This window comes from Aythya fuligula, chromosome 24 (assembly GCF_009819795.1).
Source record: "Aythya fuligula isolate bAytFul2 chromosome 24, bAytFul2.pri, whole genome shotgun sequence".
In the NCBI taxonomy this organism is placed as follows: domain Eukaryota; kingdom Metazoa; phylum Chordata; class Aves; order Anseriformes; family Anatidae; genus Aythya; species Aythya fuligula.
In genome coordinates, this window is record NC_045582.1 from 1,801,096 (window position 1) to 1,824,912 (window position 23,817).

At 65.9% G+C, this 23,817-nt stretch overlaps 2 protein-coding genes and 1 non-coding gene across 3 annotated transcripts; 2 read left to right on the plus strand and 1 right to left on the minus strand.

The window, feature by feature from the left end:
* Positions 1–1,269: 1,269 nt before the first annotated feature.
* CACNB1 (calcium voltage-gated channel auxiliary subunit beta 1) lies at positions 1,270–18,282 on the minus strand. Its single transcript, XM_032202514.1, has 16 exons — positions 18,141–18,282; positions 16,596–16,682; positions 14,724–14,843; positions 13,770–13,892; positions 13,015–13,151; positions 12,845–12,921; positions 12,347–12,498; positions 10,812–10,826; positions 10,465–10,545; positions 10,285–10,343; positions 9,537–9,646; positions 8,456–8,607; positions 8,281–8,376; positions 7,245–7,430; positions 5,548–5,771; positions 1,270–1,288 (listed from the first exon to the last, which is right to left on the minus strand). The coding sequence occupies exons 1-16, from the start codon at positions 18,225–18,227 to the stop codon at positions 1,270–1,272; spliced, it is 1,725 nt and encodes a 574-aa protein (XP_032058405.1). The 5' UTR covers positions 18,228–18,282.
* TRNAI-UAU lies at positions 1,487–1,577 on the plus strand. Its single transcript is given in 2 exon segments — positions 1,487–1,524; positions 1,542–1,577. It is a non-coding gene; the product is annotated as a tRNA-Ile (tRNA).
* A 3,453-nt stretch (positions 18,283–21,735) lies between the features above and the next one.
* On the plus strand, positions 21,736–23,643 carry RPL19 (ribosomal protein L19). Its single transcript, XM_032202676.1, has 5 exons — positions 21,736–21,846; positions 22,251–22,373; positions 22,568–22,688; positions 22,889–22,999; positions 23,445–23,643. The coding sequence occupies exons 1-5, from the start codon at positions 21,741–21,743 to the stop codon at positions 23,566–23,568; spliced, it is 585 nt and encodes a 194-aa protein (XP_032058567.1). The 5' UTR covers positions 21,736–21,740; the 3' UTR covers positions 23,569–23,643.
* Positions 23,644–23,817: the final 174 nt, after the last annotated feature.

A 23,817-nucleotide genomic window follows, 5' to 3' on the forward strand; every position in this document is an offset into this window, starting at 1 on the left:
TCCTGGCCCTCAGGCTGCAGCAGCACAAGGCGAAGGGAGGATTTTGGGTGGCCCCCGGTGCCAGCAGCCGCTGGGTTCCCCTCCCAAAGCTGCCCCACGTCACTGCAGCACCCGTCGGGGTCTCTTGTGCAGGTGGGGAAACTGAGGCACGGGGGAAGGGGGGGGTCAGCAGAGGCTTGGGGATGGAGGCCCCGAGGAGAAACCCACAGGAGGGGAGGCCCCGGTGCACCCCACTCCCCTCCGGCCACCAGCAGCCCCCAGTAACAACCCCCCCAGCTCCCAGTTGGGACAGCCGCCAGGAGCAAGCTCGGGGGGGCTCTCCCCACTGCCAAGTGTATTGGAGGGGTCTGGGGGGTGGGGGGGAGCCCTGGCTGAGCCCCCACACGCACACACACGCCTGGGGACGCGGTGGTGGCACTGTCTGGGGACCACTCAGCACCGGGGGGGGGGGAGATAAGGGGCAGGCAGCAAACACCTCGTTTGCAGCACCATTAGGGAAGGTGCAAAGCTCGTCACCCCTGGGTGCTGAATGCAGGGGGGGGGGCTCCGGGGTAGCACAGAGCACGGGGCTGGAGCCGAGCAGGCGCCGGGGGGGCCAGACTGCTCCGAGGGGGCCGTTTGCTTTGGGGCTGTAGCCCCCAGCCAGGGGAAGGCTGGCAATTATGATAATCCCTTAACCCCTGATTGCCTCCTCCTTCCCCATTAGGTGGGCAAACAGTTTTAGCAGCGGGAGAGGGGGGTGGAGGTGGGGGGGGGGGGGGCAGATAGGGCACGGGCTACAAATAGCGGGTGCCCCAGCCCCGAGCACCCCAGAACCGAGCACCCCAACCCCACTGCCAGCAGCATGCAGCCGGTCCTGGCCCTCCTCTGCCTCGGTGCCACGCTCCTGCCCGTCGCCTGCGGCCACCTCTGGGCCTGGATGTACTTCCTGCCCCGGCACCCCCCCGAAGAAGCCGCTCTGGGCAGGAGAGCGGGGCCTGGGGACAACCTGGAGGAGGTGAGAGGTGGCGTTGTCCCCAGCCGGGGGGGGTTTCTGGGAGGGGGGGGGGACACAGGGGGACAGGGGGACAGGGGGACGGGCAGCCGCAGCAGGGCTGGAGGTTTTGCAGCAGGGCAGAAGTTTGGAGCAGGGGTGGGTGGAGACTTTGCAGTGGGGGGGGGATGAAGGCTTTGCAGGAGGAGGGGGGATGAAGGCTTTGCAAAGGGTTGGGTGAAGGTTTTGCAGGTGGGGGGGTGAAGGTTTTGTAGCGGGGGGGTGAAGGTTTTGTATCAGGGGCGGGTGACGGCTCTGCAGCCACCCGGAGAGGAAAGGGGGGGGGACACAATTTGCAGCCAGGGTGGGCGCAGGCTTCGTGGCGAGGGTGGGCGCAGGGGGTGCAGCCGGGGGGTGCGGGGGGTGCCGGGGGAGGTCGGGGGGTTACTGGGGGTGGGGGGGGGGGGGTCCCGCAGGGCTGGGAGCCGGGAGGGGGCGCGGGCGGCAGCGGGCGCTCCAGTGGCGCAATCGGTCAGCGCGCGGTACTTATAGGGCAGTACGCGGAGCAATGCCGAGGTTGTGAGTTCGAGCCTCACCTGGAGCAGGACTTTTATGGGGCTCCGGGAGTGGGGTGGGCATCCCCTGTCCCCCCCCCCCCAACCAACCGCTGCTGCTGCCCCCTCTCACCTCAGCCGGGTTTTATTTTCCCGAGAGAAAACGGGAAAACGGCCGCTGCGGCCGGCAGCCTGCGGAGATGGGGCCCCCGTGTGCCAACGGCACCGAAAAGGAACCTTGGTCCTGCCCTAAAAGCCTCGGGGATCCCTATCCAGCCCTAAAAGCAGAGCCCCCAGCCCTGCCCTAAAATCCCTGAAGCCCCCACTCCTACCCGAGCACCCCTTTGCCCCCCAAACCCCCCCCCACTATGCGCTCACCGCAGCCGTGCCCCAAACCACGCGCACCGCTCCTGTGCCACCCCAAGGAGCTCCTCGTGGAGACAACTGGGGACGGGCGTCCCCACCCCAAACCCCCCCCCTGACCTTTTTGTGTGCCCCCCCCGTGCAGGTTCCGGCGTGCGGCCCCTCCAGCCCCTGCGCCCAGGGTCACTTCTGCGACGAGCATTTTGGGCTGTGCCTCCCCGCGCGCCCCGTGGGGCAGTACTGCCGCCGCGACCCCCACTGCGCCCAGGGCCTGCTCTGCATGTTCGGGAAGTGCCAGCAGCCCGTGCCCCACGGGCAGGAGGGTGAGCAGGGGGGGGGGGGGGGGGCTGGGATTAGGGGGGGACACAGGGCAGCCCCCCCCAGACCCAACCCTAAAATCTGGGGGACGCTGGTGGGGACGGTGGGGACGCGGAGACGGTGGCACCGCGGTGCCAAACGGGGTGGGTGCCACCTTCCCGCATCCGTCGGGCGCTCGGCCCTATTGATAAATGGGGTTGGGGGCTCTTTTCCCTTAACCCCCCCCCATCTTTTTAATCCCAATCCCAGGAGCTCGGTGCCAGCGGGATGAGGATTGCGGGCCGGGGGGGTGCTGCGCGCGGCGGCACGGGGAGCGGGTGTGCCAGCAGCGGCCGGCGGCGGGGCAGGGTTGCCACGTCCCCCCCGGGGGTCTCGCCTTCAGCATCAACCAGCGCTGCCCCTGCCAGGCCGGGCTCCTCTGCAGGGCATCTGCGCCCCCCCCAGAGTGAGTCCGGGCACGGGGGGGGGTTGTGGGGTGGTGGGATGTGGGGGGGGGGGGAGAAAAAAAGGGGGTGGTGAGGTGGGGTCTCAAGGGGCGCTGCAAGGCTGCGGGGGGGTTGGGGAAGGGGGAGGCGTCACCGCGTGCCCCCGATGTCCCCCCCACGTGCCCTGATGTCCCCTCCGTATCCCCGATGTCCCCCCCGTGCTCCCAATGTCCCCCCATGCCCCAATATCCCCCCCATGCACCCCTGATGTCCCCCCCATGCCCCAATATCCCCCCCCCGTGCCCCCGATGTCCCCCCATGCTCCCAATGTCCTCCTGTGCCCCAATGTCCCCACACACCCCTAATGTCCCCCCCCGTGCCACCAATCTCCCCCCATGCCCCGATGTCCCCCCATGCCCCAATATCCCCCCCGTGCCCCAATGTCCCCCCATGCCCTGGTGTCCCCCCGTACCCCTGACGTCCCCCCATGCCCCAATGTCCCCTCATGCTCCCAATGCCCCCCCCTGCACCCCAATGTCCTCCCATATCCCCAATGTCCCCCCAATGTCCCCCCATGCCCCAGTGTCCCCCCCCCACATCCCCAATGTCCCCCCGTACCCCCAGTACCCCCCCATGCCCCAATGTCCCCCTGTGACCTCCCTGTCCCCTATATGCCCCCGATGTCCCCCCATGCCCTAATGTCCCCTCGTGCCCCCGATGTCCCCCATGCCCCCCCGATGTCCCCCCACGCCCTGACCCCCCCCGTGTGTCCCCCCCCCAGCAGGAAGGCGCTGGAGCACTGGCCGGAGAAGAGCGAGTGGCGCTGCCGGCGACCCTGAACCACCACCCCCGGGCTGCCCCCTGTAAATACCCCACAGAGCCCCCCCCCCGGCGACCCCCGACCCCCCCCCCACGGCAGCCGGGCAGGTCCCGGCCCCCCCAGACCCCCCCCAACCCCCCCATATGGCAAAATTTGGGGTCCCCGCGGGGCTGCGCCCTGCTCCATCCCGGCTTTGTGCCCCCCCCCAGCTTTATGCCCCCCCCCCCCCAAGCTTTGTGCCCCCCCCCCAGCTCTTTTACCCCTCCCCCAGCTCTGTTACCCCCCCCCCCAAGCTCTATACCCCCCCCCCAGCCCCGTGTGCCCCCCCCCTCCCCAATTTATCCCCCCCCCCACCAGGCACGGCCGCGTTCGGTCACCGAACTCTTTATTACAAAGAACCAAGCGAGCGGGGGGGCGAGTGCCCCCCCCCCCAAAAAAAAAAAAAAAAAAAAAAAAAAAAGGAGAATAAATAAATAAAATACGTTTTGTCAGGATTTAAATAATTTTTTTTTTTTTTTTGGGGGGGGGGGGCGACATAAATACGGGACGACCCTCTGCCCGCTGTGGGGTGGGGGCGGTGGGGGGACAATTGCCTGGCCCCCCCCCCCCGTGGGGGCGAGGGGGGGTCTCAAAGCACTTGGCAGGCAGTGACACCGAGTGTGTGCCCCCCCCCCCGGGAAAAAAAAATAAAAAATTAATTAAAATTAATTAAAGGGGGGGGGGGGAAACTGAGGCACGCGGCTTGGCAGCGGCAGGGCTGGGAGCCCCCCCCCCCCGGCAAGGCTGGTGGTCTGGGTAAGGCAGCGACCCCAGGAGCCCCCCCCCCCCCCACAGCATCACCCCAAATTGGGGGGGGGGTCAGGGTTTTGTTTTTTTTTTGGGGGGGGGCTGACCCAAAAATAGGGCGAGCCCGGTCCCACGGTGAGGGGTGGGTGTGGGGTGCCCCCCCCCTCATTGAGGCAGGGGGATGGGGGGGGCTCCCTTCCTCCCCTCCCCCCCCCCCAGTGAGGGCAGCACCCTGGGGTGCTGGGGGGGGGGCATGGGGGGGGGACAGACGGACGGACAGGCTCACGGACAGACGGACACGGCTGGGGGGGGGGGGGGGGAGCACACGGCGGGGGGGGGTGGCACAGAAAGGGGGGGGGTAAGGGGGGGTGTGGGGAGGGGGGGGGCGGTGTAGGACCCCCCCCCCCCATAGGGACCTGCTGGGCTGGGGCAGCTGTTAGCACGGGTTAGCCCCCCCCCCAAAAAAAAATGCCCCCCCCCCAGCCCCATTCGGAGCCCCCCCCCGCACTGCAAACGCATGCAAACCGTGCTCCCCCCCCCCCAAAGGCAGGCAGCACCCAAGGGGGGGGGGGGCAACAGCCTGGGGTGTTGCCCCCCCCCCCCCCCAAAAAAAAACAAACCCACACACGCATGCACCCCTCCGGCTGGGGGGGGGGGCAGCAGGCAGCCCCCCCCCCTGCAGCTGGGGGGGGGGGGGGGCAAAGAGCACCATGGAGCGGGGGGGGGCACCCGAGGGGGGGGGGCACCAGCAGGGTAAAGGCTGGCGGGGGGGGGATTTTTTTTTTTTTTTTTTTGGGGGGGGGCACGGCCCCCCCCTGCGCCCCCCCTGGGGTCCCCTTTGGTCACTTGCTCTCCCTGTAGGCACCGTGAGATGCTGGGGGGGGGGGGGGGGCTGCAGCGGGGTCTTCCCCCCCCCCCCATACCCAAATGTGGCTGGGGGGGGGGGCCCCAGGAAAAGGGGAGCCCCCCCAGGAAAAGGGGGGAGCCCCCCCCAGGATTTTTTTTTGGGGGGGGAGCCCCCAGGGTGGGGGGGGGGCTCAGGGCACGCAGCCCCCAAAGGCAACCTGGGGGGGTGGGGGGGGGGGGCTCTCCTCACCCCAAAAGTGGCACTTTTGGGGTGGGGGGGGGGGCCCTATCCCCATCTTGGCCCCCCCCCCTCGCCCTAACGGGTGTAAACGTGGTGCCCCCAGCCCCCCCCCTCGCCCTGCTCCAGCCCCAGGGGTTCCCGGCCTTTGGCTCGGCCCCGTAACACCCGGGGGGGCCGGTGGCCGGGCGTGGGGTGGGGGGGGATTTGGGGCCCCCCCCCGCGTAAATCTTCCTCCTCTTCTTCCTCCTCCTCCTCCTCCTCTTCCTCCTCTTCCTCCTCCTCTTCTTCCTCGCCGGGGTCGGTCTCCACCTCCATACAGGAATCGCCGGGGGGGTGCCCGGGGGGGGCAGCTTCTGGGGGGGGGGGCGTTGGGACGGAGCCCCCCCCCGGGGGGGCTACCGCGCTCCCCCCGGCCCTGCGGCTCCCCGTGCACCAGGAACGGGCCCTGGGTGGGAGGAGAAGCGAGCACACCGTGCGGGGGGGGGGTGGGGGGGGGCACGGGGGGGGGGCACAGTTAGTAAGGGGGGGGGGCAGGTTATCCGCGCGCCGTGGGGTTGGGGGGGTGCAGGGGGGGGGGGCGCATGCAGCTTCTGCCCAGCCTGGGTTGCTTATATTGGGGAGGGGGGGGCACTGGGATAGGGTATGGGGGGGTTGGGGGTGGGGGGGGGACACGGGGGGGTAAATAGCAGAGCGGGGGGGGGGCAGTGTGGGGGGGTCCTGCTTGGTGGGGGAGGGGGCGACAGACGACACGGGACAGACGGCCCCCCCTTGGCCCCCCCCTCGCCACTGGGGGGGTGTTGGGGACCCCCCCCACCCGGATTGAGTATGGTCTGGGGGGGGGGTGAGGGGTGTCCTGGGGGGGGGGGTCTGCACCCCCGAAGCCCCCCCCCACGCCACCTGGAGGGGTGTGTGTGGGGGGGCTGCAGCCCCCTGGGGGTCTTAGAGGGGGCAGATCTCTGGGGGGGGGGGGCACAGATCCCCACAGAGATCTGGTCCCGGGGGGGGGGGGGGTGGCAGGGGACAGGTCCTGAGGGTGACCTTGACCTAGGGGGGGGGGGGGCAGAAAGACCCCAGGGGTGTCCCCAATGCCCCAGAGTTGCCATGACAATTATTGGGGGGGGGGGGGTCCTGAGTGCAGGCTGGGGGGGGCCCCATGGCAGCCCTAACCCCAGGGGAGTCCCCAGTGCCTGGGGTGACCATGACATTGATGGGGGGGTCCCCATTTTGTGCTGGGGGGGGTCCCCTGCTCCCCAGGGTTGCCATGACATTGACGGGGGGGTCCTGAGTGTGTGCTGGGGGGGGTCCCTGAGGCAGCCCGGACCCCAGGGGTGCCCCCAATCCCCTGGGGTGGCCCTGACATTGATGGGGGGGCCCCCAATGTGGGCTGGGGGGGGTCCCCTGCTCCCCAGGGTGGCCATGACATTAATGGGGGGGTCCCCACTGTGGGCTGGGGGGTGTCCCCTGCTTCCTAGGGTGGCCATGACATTAATGGGGGGGTCCTGAGTGTGTGCTGGGGGGGGTCCCTGTAGCAGCCCTGCCCCCAGGAGTGCCCCCCATCCCCAGGGTGACCATGACATTGATGGGGGGGGGGTCCTGAGTGTGTGCAGGGGGGGTCCCCGTGGCAGCCCTGCCCCCAGGGGTGCCCCCCATCCCCGGGATGACCACGACATCGACGGGGAGGGGGTGTCCCCATTGCAGGCTGTGTCTTTGGGGGGGGGGAGAGGGCGGTGATGCTGTGTGTGTGTGGGGGCGGGGGGGGCTCCCCGCCGCCTCCTCACATCGCGTGCTCCTCCAGGGGCGGCGGCGCAGCGGCGGCAGCGGCGTGGGTGGGGGTGGGCGAGGGGGTGTCATCGCCGCCGCCGCCGCCGCCCCCCCCCAAAAAGGCCAGGTTCCTGCGCAGGGAGGTGAGCACCTGTACCTGCAGGTTGGAGACGGGCGCGGGGCTGGCGGCCAGGGCGGCCGTGGCCATGGTGCGGCTGAGCAGGGGGTTGGGGGGGGTGGAGCTGGGGGGGTGCGTGGCCTTCCAGTAGGCCTCCAGGTACTCGGCCAGGTGCTCGCACGCCTCCTCCAGCTGGTTCTCGTCCAGCACGATGTCGAACATCTCCTGGGGGGGGGGGGGGAAGGGGATGGAGAGAGGTGGGTGGGGATTAGGGGAGAGGGGTGGGGCTTTGGGGGAGAGGGGTGGGGCTTTGGGGGAGGTGGGCGGGGCTTGCAGGAGGTGGGCGGGGCTTTGTGGGAGGGGGCGGGGCTTGTGGGAGGGGGTGGGGATTGAATGGAAGGGTGGGGCTTGGGAGAGGTGGGTGGGGCACGTGGGAGGGGCTTGGGGGAGGTGGGTGGGGCTTGTGGGGAGGGGCGTGGGTTGTTGGAGTGGGCGTGGCTTGGGGGAGTGGCTTGGGAAGGGGTGGGGCACGTGGAGAGGTGGGTGGGGTTTGGGGGAGGGGCTTTGTGAAAGGGGTGGGGTCTTTTGGAGGGGGCAGGGCTTGTGGGGTGGGAGGAGTCTCTGGCCTTGGGGGTGGAGCCTGTGGTGTCTGGGGGTGGAGCTTATGACCCTAATAAGGCAGGGGGTGGAGCCTGTGGCACATAGGGGCGGGGCTTCCGTTCCAAATAAGGTGTTGGGTGGAGCCTGCGGCACCTGGGGCGGAGCCTCTGGGTGCCAACAGGGAGGTGGGTGAAGCCTAGAGTGGCTGGGGGCGGAGCCTGCGGACTGAGAGATAGTGGGCGGAGCCTATCACACAAGGGGACGTGGCTTCGGGCCAGAACGAGGCAGAGGGCGGAGCCTATGGCGTGTGGGGGCGGGACCTCAGCTGGGGACCGGCTCACCCCATTGCCGGGGGGGGCGGTGGCAGGAACCAACGGCAGGGCGGGGCCAGAGGGTGTGGTCAGGGGGGCGTGGCCAAGAGGGCGTGGTCGGTGGGCGTGGTCAAGGGGGCGTGGTCAAGGGGGGCGTGGCTTACGGGCGGGCACTGCGCCAGCTTGTCGGAGGCCACCATCTGCACGTTGAGGTGCTTGGCCTGCGATTTACCCCGGGACTTCACCAGCCGCTGCAGCACCTGGGGGCGGGGGGACACACAAAGGGTCACGGGGACCCCCCCATGAACCTTAAACCCCCCGAATTTCCCCCAAACCCACCTTGGGGGAGGCGATCTTGATGTAGACGACGATGGGCGCCAGCGAGGTCTTGGCCAGCTGGGCCGGGTGGTTGATGGTGTCGGCGTCCAGGGCCACCAGCTGCAGCGTGCGAGCCAGCTCGAAGATGCGCTCCGTCTCGCTCTGCACCTCGGCTGGGGGGGGGGGCACAAAGGGGGGGGCACCTCAGGGGGGTTTAGGGTCAGGGTGGGGGTGGGACGGGGGTTGGGTGATCCTGGGTTGAGCCCCTGGGGTGTAGGTGGGGGGAGGGAGGTGGTTGATGGGATGAACTGGGGGGGGCAGGGATGTTGGGGTGTCCCCCCCAAAAAAATGGGGGTGTTCTGGGATCTTATAGGGAGGCCAAAAAATGGGGAGGGAGGATACGGGGGGGGGTCCAAGGGGGTGTGGGGGGGTACTGCTGGGTCCGTGCTGCGGACACAAGGGATCTGTAGCAGGAGCAGGGCATGGAGGGGAGGAAAAAGCCCAAGGAAAGGGGAAAAGAAAAAGAAGGAGAAAAAGAAAAAGAAGGAGAAAAAGAAAAAGAAGGAGAAAAAGAAAAAGAAGGAGAAAAAGAAGGAGAAAAAGAAGGAGAAAAAGAAAAAGAAGGAGAAAAAGGAAAAGAAGGAGAAAAAGAAAAGGAAAAAGAAGGAGAAAAAGAAAACGAAGGAGAAAAAGAAAAAGAAAACGAAGGAGAAATAAAAAGGAAGGAGAAAGAAAACGAAGGAGAAAACGAAGGAGAAAAAGAAAAAGAAGGAGAAAAAGAAGGAGAAAAAGAAGGAGAAAAAGAAGGAGAAAAAGAAAAGGGAAAGGAAAAAGAAAAAGAAAAAGAAGGAGAAAAAGAAAAGGAAAAAGGAAAGGAAAAAAAACCACAGCAGAGAGAGGATAAAAGGGGAGGAGGGGGGCAAAAAAAAATAAAAGGGGGTCCCAGGAGCCCCCTCCCCATGCATCCATCAGCATGGAGCGGGGAGGCGATGTGCTGGGGGGTGAGGGGGGGCTGGCGGCGTGCCCCGGAGGGGGGGGGGTTAGGGTTTAGGGTTTGGGGGGGGAATGGGGGTGTTTTGTGGGGGGATTTTGGGGTCTTTACCCAGGCTGGAGCGCGTGCTGGAGCGCTCGATGATGGTGTGCTTGCTGGGGTTGTTGAGCACCGAGCGCTTGGCCAGCGAGATGTCGGCCGTCACCCGCGTGATGGAGATCCTACAGGGGTGGGGGGTAGGGGGTGAGGGGGGGGGGACATCAGGAGACCCCCCCCCCGGACCCCCTCCCCATCCTCCCCGCAGTCCAGCAGGTGAGACCCTGCTGCCGGGCAGGGAGGTATGGGACCGGGGGGGGTCTCCATGGGGATGAGGGGGTCTCCATGGGGCTGGGGGGGTCCCCATGGGGCTGGGAGTCCTAAAAGGGGATGGGGGACCCCCCATGGGGCTGAGGGGTCCTAAACGGGACTGAGAGAGTCTCCATGGGGCTGGGGGGGTCCCCATGGGGCTGGGGGTCCTAAATGGGGCTGAGGGACCCCCCCATGGGGCTGAGGGGGTCCCCATGGAGCTAAGGGGATCCCTATAGGGCTGGGGGGATCCCCATGGGGCTGAGGACCCCCCATGGGGCTGAGGACCCCCCATGGGGCTGGGGATCCCCCTATGGGGCTGGGGGTCCTAAAAGGGGCTGAGGGAACCACCATGGAGCTGAGGGGGTCCCAATGGGGTTGATGACCCCCCACAGGGCTGAGGGCCCTCCCATGGCGCTGAGACCCCCCGCATGGAGCTGAAGACCCCCCCACGGGGCTGACAAACCCCCTATGGGGCTGGCGACCCCCTTATGGGGCTGTGCCCCCCCCTCACCTGCCGTCAAAGCGATGCTTCAGGAAGTCGAAGAGGGCTTTCTGCATCATGTCCGTCACCTGGCGAGGGAAGGGGGCAGCGCCTGGCACCCGGGCAGCCCCCCCCCGACACCTCACCCCCCACCCCGTGTCCCCATGTCCCCATGTGTGTCCCCCCCACCGTGTGTGTCCCCCCCCTCACCTCGTAGCCCTTGAGCGAGGGCCCCACCAGGATGATGGGCCGCATGGAGGGCACCACGTCGTAGGGCGGCACGTGCTCGGCCTGCATGGGGGGGGCACAAATGGGGGGTTACGGGGCTGGGGGGGGGTCAGGGGGGGTCAGCAGGAGGGGTTTTTTTGGGGTGGGGGGGTCACACACCCCGTGGTGGGGTCACACACACACACACACACACGTGCATGGTTGGGATGGGCGCTTCACCCCATGATGGGGGGGGGTTAATTGGGGTGTGGGGGGGTTAATTGGGGTGTGGGGGGGTTAATTGGGGTATGGGGGGGTTAATGAAGGGGGGGGGTCCTGCCGCTACTCACCGATTTCTGCTTCTGCTTCGCTACGTCCCGAGGCGCCGCGGGGGGGGCCGGGGGGGGCGCAGAGGAGACAAACAAGGCATGCGTGTTATTGGGGGGGGGGGGGGGTGAGGGGGGGTCCCTGGGGGGCTTTTTTTTTTTTTTTTTTTTTTTTTTTTTTTGGGGGGGGGGGGGTCATCACCTTCCTCCCCCCCCCCCCCATCCCTTCTCAGGGCATTGCAGTGAGCAGCTCCCTCATGTTAATTAAAATTATTAAAAATTATTAAAATTATTAAAATTGGGGGGCTTTTTTTTTTTTTTTTGGGGGGGGGGGGGGCACCCAGCCCCTGCAGCCCCTCCCACCAGGTCTGTGGGGCTATGGCAGCCCCCGCCCCCCCCCGTCCTGGGCTGTGGTTGAGTCCAAGCCAACTGTTCCTGGGGGGGCGGAACGTTCCACTCGCATTCGCGGGGGGAGACGAGAGGGGCACGGCACACACCATGCGCACACCGGGGGGGGGGGGCACGGAATGGTCCATGTCTGAATCGTGGGGTGGGGCCAGCCACGGATTGAACCATTCTATGGTCATGGGGGGGGAGGCATGGAATGGTCCATCCTATTGATCATGGGGGGGGGCATGGACTGAACCATGCCATGACCATAGGGGGGGGCACAGCCACGGGCTGATCCATCCTATTGATCATGGGGGGGGGGCAGCCACGGACTGAACCATCCCAGGGATCATAGGGGGATGCAGCCACGGACTGAACCATTCCATGATCGTAGGGGGGGCACAGCCATGGACTGAACCATCCTATTGATTGAAGGGGGAGGCAGCCATGGACTGCTCCATCCTATCAATCATAGGGGGAGGCAGCCACGGGCTGAACCATCCCTTGATCATGGGGGGGACAGCCACGGGCTGAACCATTCCATGATCATAGGGGGACACAGCCACAGACTGAACCACTCTATTGATCGAAGGGGGAGGCAGCCACGGACTGAACCATCCCATGACCACAGGGGGGTACAGCCACGGACTGCTCCATCCTATGGCCATAGGGGGATGCAGCCACGGACTGAACCATTCCATGACCACAGGGGGGCACAGCCACGGACTGAACCATCCCTTGATCACAGGGGGGATGCAGCCACGGACTGCTCCATCCTATGCTCATGGGGGGGGGGGCAGCCACAGAATGGCCCACCCTAATGATCATAGGGGGGGCACAGCCACGGACTGAACCACCCCATGACCACGGAAGGGGGGGGGGGGCACAGCCACATCCGAGCCCCCCACGCCCCATGGCTGCCCCCTTGGCTCCCCCAGCCCCTCTCCCCCCGGTGCGGACGCTCATGCCCATGCTGCGCAGCGGCCCCGCGCCCCCGTGGCACTTGGGGGGGGGGGGGAGCAGGGGCACGGCGTGCCCCGAGCAGCCCCCGGGGGGGGGGGGGGTCCACAGCTCCCCCCCCCCCCCCACCCTGGGGGCGGTGTTAGGGCAGGCAGGGTGCAGCAGGCGAGCTTGGGGAGGGGGGGGGGGGCGTGCGTGGGGGCCGTTACCTTCCTAAAGAAGGGGATGCGCTTGGTGTGGGCGGGGGGGGTGGTGACACTGCTCACGCTACTCTTAGGGGAGCGCTGGGGGTCCGCCGCCTCCTCCTCCTCCTCCTCTAACTCATCGGGGTCAAAGGCAAAGCTAGGCATGTCCAGGGCACCTGGGGACGCACCGGAGCCGAGGGGGGGGGGACACGGGGACGGGAGGTGGGGGGGAGAGAAGAAGAGCGATAATGGCAGCGAAAGGGGGGGGCTGCGAGGGGCAATGGGGGGCTGCTGGGGGCTCGGGGATACCCCCTGCACGCTCAGCCGTCAGCATGGGGGGGCGACACCTCCGCCCCACGGACCCCCCCCGTATCACGGAGGGGACGCAGCGGCCGCCATCGATGGGATGGGTGAATTTGGGGGGGGGGGGGACACACGGATGGACCCCATACCCCAACACCGGGCCGGCCCCGCTCAGCCCATGGTGGGGGGGGGGGTCGAGGGCACCCCGGACACCCTTACCGCTGGCCGGAGGGGTGGGCCGGCGGGTCCCCGTCACCACGTCCCCCAAACTGGAGCTGGAGTTGTCCCCCGATTTACTGGGGCGGAAAAAGCGGAGAGAGAAAGAGAGGGGTCAGGGTGGTGTTTTGGGGGGGGGGACAGAGGGATTTTGGGGGTGCTGGGGGGGGCACCTGGAGCTGAGGCGGTTCTGCCTCATCTTCTGCTCCTGCAGCAGCCGCATGGTGTCCAGCTTGACGGGGCTGGGGATGAAGCCGACCTCGCAGCCCTCCTTCACCAGCCGCCCGATCCACCAGTCGTTGTTGTACTTCTGCACCACGGGGGGGGGACACACAAAAAATCCCTGAAACACCCCCCACAAACACACCCCAACAGCCGGCCCCACCGCCGCCCCATTGCCTGCCCCACAGCCCACCCCATTACCGCCCCCTCTTCACTTTTGGGGCTCAGCCCCCCAGAAGCAAAGCTCCAAATTCCCTTTCGAGGCTCAAACCTTACTTTTTGGGACTCCCCCCCCCTTTTATTTGTTTGTTTTTTTTTGGGGGGGAGCTAAATAACCCCCTTCAGGGGGCTAAATACCCCCTCATGTCTCCACCCCTCTTTTGGGGTCTCAAACCCTTCTTTTTGTGTCCCTCCCCCCCCAATTTGGGGAATCCAAACACCTCATCAGGGCTCAAACCCTACATTTTGGGACCTCCCCCCCAAAAAAAAAAAAAAAAAAACATGAAAAACCTCATTTTTGGAGCTCAAAACCTCCCCTCACAAACCCCAAATCTCCTTTTGGAGGGCTCGCTGCCTCCTTACCGTATCCCAAACCCCTCCATTTTGGGGCCGAACCCTCCCCTTTGGGGGCTCAACCCCAAAACCCCATTACCGGCCCCCACCCCCAGAACCCCGACGTGGCCCCCCCCCCCACTTTGACACCCACCTCCTTGATGTGCAGGAAGTCCCGGGGCTCGAAGCAGATGGCCATGCCCTGCACCGGGACGTCGTCGCCCCCCGAGGGGTTGTAGCCCACGTTGGTCCTCACGGCGAACGCCACCGGCTTCGTCTGCCCCACGGCACCACCGGGCTCAGCACCGGGTTGTTGTGTGTCCCCCCCCCCCCACCGGTACATGGAGCCCCCCCCCAAAACACACAGACACACGCCCAGCATGGACTGGGGGAGCCGGGGTAGGAGCTGGGGTGCTCGTTAGCTAATTGGCCCAGGCCTGGGGGTAAGGAGCACGAGGGCCTGTGATGGGGGGGGGGGGCAGGGGTCCTGTCCCGTACTGGGGGGGTCTCAGGGGTCCTGTTCTGCACTGGGGGGGTCCCAGGGGTCACATCCTGAACTTGGGGGGGGGGTCTGTCTTGCACTGGGGGGGTCCCAGCTCTCCCCATCCTGAACTTGGGGGGTCCCATCCTGTACTGGGGGGGGTCCCAAGGGTCCCATCCCGTACTGGGGGGGGGGGGTCTCAGGGGTCCTGTCCTGTACAGGGGTGGTTCCAGCCCTCCCCAACCCACACTGGGGGGGAGTCCCAGGGGTCCCGTCCCATACTGGGGGGGGGTCCCAGCCCTCCCCATCCTATACTGCGGGGGGAGTCCCAGGGGTCCCGTCCCATACTTGGGGTATCCAAGGGGTCCCGTCCCATACTGGGGGAGGTCCCAGGGGTCCCATCCTGTACTGGCGGGGGGGGGGGGGTTGCAGGGGTCCCGTTCCATACTGGGGGGGGTCCCAGGAGTCCTGTCCCGCAATGGGGGGGTTCCCAGCCCTCCCCATCCTGCACTGGGGGGAGAGGTCCCAGGAGTCCCGTCCCATACTGAGGGAGGTCCCAGGGGCCCCATCCCATACTGGGGGGTTCCCAGCCCCCCCCCCCCCCTTAATTTCCCCCCCCCCCTCAACCTTGGCTTTCTCCAGCTGTGCCAGCGCCTGCCTCTCGGCCTCCTTGCGCAGCGCCTCGCGGTCCTCCTCCAGCGACACGTCCGAGTCCGAGGGGCGGCTGGTGTACGACTCCGCCGAGCCCTTTGGGGGGGGGGGGGGGGACAAAAAGGGGTCAGCCCCCCCCCGCCCCAACCCCTCAAACAGCCCCAATCCCCCCCCCGTTACACTCAGTCCCCATAACCTGCCTCCCCCCCGCAGCAGGGGAGGAGGTTTTGGGGGTCAGGGGGTGAAATAGAAGAGCCTGAGCCCCCCCCCCCACACCCCATCAAGGGACCCCCCCCCCCCATCCCGTGTTGCCGGGGGGGGGGGTGCAGGGGGGGGGCCGTGCTGGGGTTATGGCAGGCCGCAGCTGTCGCCACCGCTCCGGCACGGAACGTGACACCGGGGCCAAGCTTAAATCGGGAGGGGAACCAGGACCCCCCCGGACCCCCCCCCGGACCCCCCCAGACCCCCTCGGACCCCACTGCCCCCCCCCAGCCCGCTGCCCCCCCCCCCACATGGGGAAAGCCCCATGGTGCCCACCCTGTCCCGGCCCTACGGTGATGATGGGGGGGGGACACAGGGGGTGGGGGGGGGTCCGGGGGGGGGCAGGGGTCACCCCAGGACAGGGCTGGGGTTCAACCTGTGCCCCCCCCACCCCCCCGGCCCCCTCCCCTCATTGAAGGAGGGGGGGGGCACTGGGGAGACCCCAAGGCCGTGGTGCCCTCTGCAGGGACAGCAACCTTTTTTTTTTTGGGGGGGGGCTGCCCCCCCCCCAGCCCCTCTGCGACCCCCCCCAGACCCTCCATGACCCCCCCCCCACATTGCAGGACCCCCCCCAGCCCTCCTGCAGGGCAGGGCAGCCCCATTTGCCCTCCCCCCCCCACGTTCCCATGGGGGTGCAGACCCCCCCCCATGGGTCAGCAAGCAACCCCCCCCCTAAAGACCCCCCCCCCCAAAAAAATAAGAGCCAAGGGGGCAGAAATCAGCTGCCCCCCCCCACCCCTTTGACCCCCCCCCCAAGCCATAGGGACACGTCCCAGCCTGGGGGTCCCGGGGGGGGGGCAGTGGAGTGGGGTCTGGGGGGTGTCAGGAGGGGGGGGGCAATTGGGGGGGGTTGCTGGGGGGGTTTCAGGCTCGATGTCCCCCCCCCCACGGCCCCACCGTGTCCTGGGACAGCCCCCCCAGGATTGGGGGGGGGCAGGAAGGGTTGGGGGGGGGGCTTGGTAGCCTGGGGGGGGCACTCACCAGGGCAGCGGGGGGGTCCTTGCCGGCCATCTCCATGGTGGCAGGGCCGGGGGGCGAGTGGGACACGGGGGGGGGGACACACGGGGGGGGGGACACACGGGGGGGGGGCGGGGGGGCGGCGCACTGGGCGCCCCGGGTCAGGTTGCAGACAGCCTGCGGGGTAAATATAGCCCGGGGAGGGCGGGGGGGGGGGCACGGGGGGGTCAATGCCAAGCCCTGGCGGTGGATGTGGGTTGGGGAGGGGGGGCTGTGCCCCCCCCAAAGGGAGGGGTGTCGGGGGGGGTCCCAGGACCCCCCCAAAGGGTGATGAAATGCCCCCCCCCATGCTGGGCAAGGAGGGTGGGGATGGGCTTGGGGGCACCCCAAAGCTCTGCTTTCATTTGGGGGGGGTCCGTGCCCCCCCCCTGGTTCTCAGGACCCCCACCTTGCACCCCTTGGTGGGGGGGGGGCACCTCAAACCCCCCCCCCCCCCTTCCAAGGGACCATCCCCAGGAGCCCTGCAGGATGGGTGCAGGGGGATGGGAGATGGCTGGGGCCAAACTGGGGGGGCTGTGCCCCCCCCCAAAAAATAAAATAATAAATAAAAGCCCCCCCCGACCCCCCCACCTGGCGGACGAAGCTGTTGGAGGTGGTGTCGGACGAGGTGCTGCCGTCCGAGCGCTTGAAGCGGCTCTTGCGCTTGCTGTATTTGCTCTGGGGGGGGGGGGATAAGGCAAAGGCTGCAGAGAGGCCCCCCCGCAAAAAAAAAAAATCCCCCCCTCCCCAAAAAATCCCCCATCCCCAAAATAATTTCCCCATCCCACCAAAAATGCCCCCATCCCCCCCCAAAATGCCCCCCCCCCATCCTCAGCATCCACGCCTGGACTTATGGAGCCCCCCCCCCCCAAAAAAAAAAAAAAAGCCCCCCCCCAGCAGCATAAGGAGTCCCCCCCCTGCCCCATAGACAGCCCCAATGGAAGGGTCTTGGGGGGGGGAGGGGGGGCAGGGGGTGTCCCATGTGCCCCCCCCTCACCGTCCCAGCTCACTGCCCCCCCCCCCCCGGCATGCACAGCCCCCCCCCCCCCAGCACACCCCAACCCCCCCCCCCATTCCTCCCAGTTCCCTCCAGTGCCTCCCACTGGGGGCCAACTGGGAGAGCCCCCCCCCAACCCCATTGAGCCGCCCCCCCCAGGGGATGGGGATGCTGGGCTGGGGGGGGGGGGGGGCAGAGTTTGCTGGGGGGGGGGCAGCGAATGGGGCCGTGCCCCCCCCCCCGGCATCACGGGGGGACAGCTGGGCCCAGCTGCTGCCGGCCGGGCTGGGTGGTCCCCCCCCCCCTCAAGGACCCGGTATTTTTAGGTCCTTGCCCCCCCCCCAAAAAAAAAAAAAAACCCACCCTGCTCCCCTCCGGGCCTGTGCCCCCCCCTCGTGCTGTCACAGCCCCCCCAGCCACCCCCCACCCTAAAAAAGCCCCCCCCATCCCACCCCACCCATGGGATGAGGATTTTTATTTGGGGGGGGGGGCACACACACACATTATGGGGCGCCCCCCCCCCCCGCACAGTTTTGCTGAAAGTTTCCCCATGTGGGGGGGGGCACCATGGGGCTGTGCCCCCCCCTCCTATAAACCCGGGGTGCTGCTGGGGGGGTGGCACACCCGAAAAGGGGGGGGGGCGGTGACACAGCAAAGGGTGCTGGCCCCCCCCCCCCAAAAAATAATAATAATAGGGGGGGCTCGACCACCCCCAAAAATAAATCGAGGGGGGGGGTCGACAAGTCCTAAAAAATAAATCGGGGGGGCTCGACCTCAAAAAATAAATGGGGGGGGGTCGATTCCAAAAAGTAAATGGGGGGGGGTCGACCCCAAAAAAATAAATATGGGGGGGCTCGACCCCAAAAAATAAATAGGGGGGGGTCGAAAAGCCCTAAAAAATAAATCTGGGGGGGCTCGACCCCCCCAAAAAATCTGGGGGGGGGGGGTCGACCCCGCTTGGTGCTTTTTATCTGGGGGGGGCGTTGGGTATCTCGGCCGGGGGGGGGACCCCATTTTGGGTGCCGGGGGGGGGAAATCTCCGCCGTGAAGGGGTAGCGGGGGGGGGGTTGGGGATGAGTGAGTCGTGGGGGGGTCCCCAGGAGCCGTGCCCCCCCCCCCCAGCCCCCCGGGGGTGTCACCTGGAGGGCGGCGTTGTCCAAGACGTCCATTTGGATGTCCTGCGCGGCGCTGCGGGGGGGGCGCGCCATGCCCCCCTCCCGCACCATGGAGCTCGGCCTCCGCCGCACCGGGCCCCGAGGCGACGGTTTTGGTTTTTTTTTTTTGGGGGGGGGACACAGGAGGAGGAGGAGGAGGAAGGATGAGGAAGGAGGAGGAAGGAGGAGTGTTGTTATGGGGGGGGGGGCAATGAAAAGGGGGGGGGGGGGGGCCGGGCAACGGCTTTGCCTCCGCCCCGGCCGCTCCCACAGTGGTGGAGGGATGAGGGGATGCGGTGCCCCCCCCCCCACATACACACACAGCAAGGCACTCCTCCCCACGGGGGGGGGGGAGAGGAGGAGGAGGAGGAACCCCCCCCAGGAAAAAAATGGAGATATGTGGATAGGGTTTGACCCCCCCCCCAACAAAAATAAATAAATAAATAAATAAATATATATATATATGGCTTAACCCCCCCCCAGTAAAAATAAATATACATATATATATTATTTAACCCCCCCAGGAAAATGATAATAATAATAATAAAATATATATATATATATATATATATATATATATACATGGCTTACCCCCCCCCAGTAAAAATCAATATACGTATATATTGTTTACCCCCCCCGGTAAAAAATAAATAAATAAATAAATATGTGGCTCACCCCCCCCAGTAAATATCAATATTATTTAACCCCCCCAGGAAAAAAAAAATATAAATAAATATATATATATATATATATGTGGCTTATGCCCCCCAGTAAAAATAAATATACATATATATATTGTTTAACCCCCCCCCAGTAAAAAAAATGTATGTATATATGGCTTAACCCCTCCCCCCCAAATAAATAAATATATATATGGTTTAACCCCTCCCCAGCAAAAAATAATAAAAATATATATATAGCTTAACCCCCCCAGTAATAAATAAATAAATAAATATCTTACACCCCCCCCCTAAAAATAAATATGTGTATATATGGCTTAACCCCCCCAGTACGAATAAATATATATATGTATATGGTTTACCCCCCCCCCCAGTAAAAAAAATTAAATATATATATATGGCTTAACCCCCCCCCAGTAAAAATAAACAAATAAATAAATATCGTAACCCCCTCCCCCCTAAAAATAAATATATATATATATGTGGTTTGGGGGAGGGGGGGGCGCAGCCTGCAGCAGATTTGCTCGCGGGGGGGGGGGTCACTATAAAATAAAATAAAATAAAATAAAATAAAATAAAATAAAATAAAATAAAATAATAAAGGGGGGGGCACCAGCCCTGGGTGGGAGCTGGGGGGGGCGAGATGGTGGCAGGGCCTAGGCTAGGGGGGGGGCTGTGGGGGCTTTGGGGGGCTGGGGGGGGGTCTGTGAGGGCGGTGGGGGGGTTATGGGGGCTGTGGGGGGCCATGGGGAGCTGTGAGGGCTGGGGGGGTGCTGGGGGGGCTCCAGGGGGGCTGTGTGGGGGGTTGTGGGGGGGCCTGTGAGGCCTGTGTGGGGGCTCTGGGGGGCTGTGGGGGGCCTGTGAGGGCTGTGGGGGGGCTGTGGGGGTCTGGGGGGGGCTGTTGGGGGCCTGTGGGGCCTCTGGGGGGGGCGTGTGAGGTCTATAGGGGACTGGGGGGGGTTGTGGGCGTCTATGGGGGGCTGTGGGGGCTCCAGGGGACTTGGGGGGGCACTGGGGGGCTGCGGGGGCCCTTGGGGGGGGGCTGTGGGGAGTCTGTGGGGTGCTGTGGGGTCTGTAGGGGACTGGGGGGGGCTCTGGGGGTCTATGGGGGGGCTGTGGGGTCTGTAGGGGACTGGGGGGGGGGCTTTGGGGTCTCGGCCCCGCCCCGCCGCGTTTTGCTGCGGGACCCCGGTGGCGGCAGCCCGCGTTCATCCGTGTTTATTGACATTTTTCTCGTGTTTTTCCCCCAAAAGCAACCCCAAACCCACCGCCCCCGGCTCCTCTCCTCGCGCCATCTGCCGCCCGGGATGGGGGTTCGGAGAGGGGCCGGGGGGGGGGGCTCCGGGACCCCCCCCATTACCGGGACCCCCCCCCCCCAAGTCCCGGAGACCGCCCCCCCCCATTACCGGGACCCCCCCATCCCCAGGACTTCCAGTCCCGGAGACCCCCCCAACCCCGGGACCCCCCACCACTGGAGACCCCCCCCCCAGTTCCGGGACCCCCCACCACCACCGGGAGACCTCCCCCCAGTACCGGAGACCCCCCCCCCCGGTACCGGGGACCCCCCCCCAGCACCGGAACCCCCCCCCCGACCACCGTAGCCCCCCCCCAGCCAGTTCAACGCCCCCCCCGCGGTGAGCACCGAGACACCGGCACTGAGCTCCGGCTCCCGGTACACCGGGGGGGGGTCAACCGGTACCGGGAGCCCCCCTCCCCATCTCCCCGGGATATTAACGGGGGCGAGCCCTGCCCGGTGCCCGGTGCCCGGTGCCCGGTGCCCGGTGCCCGGTGCCCGGTGCCCGGTGCCCGGTGCCCGGTGCCCGGTGCCCGGTGCCCGGTGCCCGGTGCCCGGTGCCCGGTGCCCGGTGCCCGGTGCCCCCCACGTGCTGCCCACGCCTCCTCACTGCGCATGCGCCGCGCTCTTCCCCCTCCCCCCTCCCTTCTCCTCTCCCCACACCGCGCAGGCTCTTTTCGGACCGTACCACCCCGCGGGGAGGAAAGGGGGGGGGAAGCGTTGATTTCTCCCCATCCCCACGCCGCGAGAGGGCTTTGTCGGCCTCACACCGCTTCTTCCACTCGTGAAAAATCCGCGGAGGTTCCTAGATCCCGTCTCGGAGCCTGACGGAGCGGCGGAGAGGCAGAGGGGGGGGCGGCGGGGTGGTACGATCCGGTCGCTGTGGGCGCGGCGCGAGGCCCCGCCCCTCTCTTTCAGCCCGGCCGCCGCCATGAGGTGAGCGCCGCGCGGCTCCGGGGGGGGGCCCCCGCCGGGATGGGGCTCGGGGGGGGGCCGGTACCGTCCGTGGGGCTTCACCGGGATCCTAGGAAGGGAGCGGGGAGGGTTTGGGGAGGGCTTGGGGGGAGCGGAGCGCGGCTGGGCCCCGCGGGGGCGGCTGCGGCCTGCTCGGGGCTCGGGGGTGGGGGGGGGCAAGATGGCGGCCGGGGCATGGGGAGGGGGAGAAATGGCGGCGGGGGGGGGGGGATGGGGTGAGGATGGGGGTGAGGGGTCCTGAGAGGGGTTTGGGGGGGGATCCGAGGGGTTGAGGGGGGTCTGAGTGGACCTGAGAGGGCTCGGGGGGGTCGCTCAGGGTCCTGAGGGGGGATTGGGGGGGGCGCTGAGGGGGTTGAGGGGGGTTCCAGGGTCCTGAGGGGGGGTTGGGAGGGGGCTGAGGGGGCCTGAAGGGGCTCAGGGGTCCCTTAGGGTGACCTGAGGGGGCTCGGGGGGATGTGACCGGCGTAAGGGGGGTGAGGGAGGCTTGGGGGGATCTGAGGGGGGTTTAGGGATGCCAGAGGGGGACTCGAGGGTCTCTCGGGGTAGGCTCATGGGGTTGAGGGGGCTCTGGGGGTTCCCAAGGGGGGCTCAGGGGGTCCCTCCAGCTGCTGAGCTGCCCCCCTGCCTGCCCGCAGTATGCTCCGGCTGCAGAAGAGGCTGGCCTCCAGCGTCCTGCGCTGTGGCAAGAAGAAGGTCTGGCTGGATCCCAATGAGACCAACGAGATCGCCAATGCCAACTCACGTAAGGGGGCCTGGGGCATCTCCCTCGAGGGAAAGGGGGGCGTCGGGTGGGCCAGGTGGGGATTTGTGAGCTGCTCACTAGCAGGGGTGGTGGCCCGGGTACAATTCTGACATCTGGGCAGCTGCCGTGTGCTGTAGGGTGGAATCCCATCACCAGCAGGATTTGCAGAGCTCCCCCATCACGTTCACAGGAATGTGGTGCCCGGCAGGGCCTTGTGGCATGCTCAGTCCATGTTTTTCTCCGGGATGACAAACGAGGGAAAAATGGGATGGGGAGAGGGGAAAGAGCACCTCCACAGCCCCTCTGTGGTGCTGGAGTCACGGCTGGCTTGTCCGTATCCCAGTTGATTGTGGTTTCTGTTAGTCCCTAAGATGCTGAATGCGTTTATCCCTTCCTCCCTCCAGGTCAGCAGATCAGGAAGCTGATCAAGGATGGGCTCATCATCCGCAAGCCCGTGACCGTTCATTCCCGTGCCCGCTGCAGGAAGAACACCTTGGCCCGCCGGAAGGGCAGGCACATGGGCATCGGTGAGTGCTGAGGGAAACGGTCGATTTTTGTGGTCCTTGGCACACCTGCAGGCTTGTATTGAGCAAAATTCTGCAAAGATCTTGCTGCAGAGTTCATTCTGTGTTAGCAGAGGGGGATTAAATGCCAGTGGGAGCGTTGTGCCTGCCTGGCAGCAGCCTGGTGGCGTTCTCACCTCATTTCCTCCCCCCCCCAGGTAAGAGGAAGGGTACGGCCAACGCTCGGATGCCCGAGAAGGTGACCTGGATGAGGAGGATGCGGATCCTGAGGCGCCTGCTCCGCAGATACAGGGAGTCCAAGAAGATCGACCGCCACATGTGAGCCTTTTGGGGGCACATCCCCGGCCTTCCCTGTGCCCTCCCCACTCCGGGCAGCTTTACAGGCGGCTCCTGGGCGTGGAGCTTGCTGATGGAAACAAATCTTCTGTAGAAAACCTGCTGGGAAGGGTGTGAGGCACCTGGAAGCTGCTGTGGTTGGACCCCTGGGCAGCCTCTCACGCTTCCTTCTGCTCCCGCAGGTACCACAGCCTGTACCTGAAGGTGAAGGGCAACGTGTTCAAGAACAAACGCATCCTGATGGAGCACATCCACAAGCTGAAGGCGGACAAAGCTCGCAAGAAGCTCCTGGCGTAAGTGCTGCTGAGCTGCTGAGCTCCCGCCTGCGAGCTGCGAGAGGGGTTTTTGTGGAAATAACCGCGGGCTGGTAAATTCAGGGGGCTCCTCCTGAATTGGTGGAGCTGTTGGGAGCCCTGGGGAGGAATCAGAAGGGAGCAGGGTGATCCTGGCAGAGCTGTCTGCTCCCTGCCGACCCTGCTTAGGTAGAGAATGATGACAGGGCAAGCACGAGGTGATATTTTACCATAAATCCTGAGGCAGATGGGATTTAAAGAACAAAGCTGCTGTCTTTAACTCGTCCTCTAGTGAGGATGAGAGCCGTGAGGGCTTGGGGAAGGTCAGACCTCCTCAGGGAGCTGCCCTGCTCCTACCAGCACTAAAGAGGGGACAGGGCCAGCGCTGACGGCCTCCTGGGGGCTCTTTGGGGTTTTCCACCTTCAGCATTTTCCTTCCTCGCAGCGACCAGGCCGAGGCTCGCAGGTCCAAGACCAAGGAGGCTCGGAAGCGCCGCGAGGAGCGCCTGCAGGCCAAGAAGGAGGAGATCATCAAAACCCTCTCCAAGGAGGAGGAGACCAAGAAGTGAGCGCCGCCTGGGCTGTGTACGTAGAGTTTTGCAGCCCCCGGGGTCGAATAAAACACCTAAAACACCGCTTCCACAGCTGCTGTGCCTTGGCTGGCTCCCTGGGGGGCGTCCAGAGCTGGAGGGGGGGGCTGGGAAGGGCTGGGGGTGAACTGGGAAGGGCTAAGGGTGAAGGGGGCTGCAGTGTCCCCATCTCCCTGACCCAGTTGGGGCTCCCAGCACAGGCTGGGAGTGCTTGGGGGCACCAAAAGG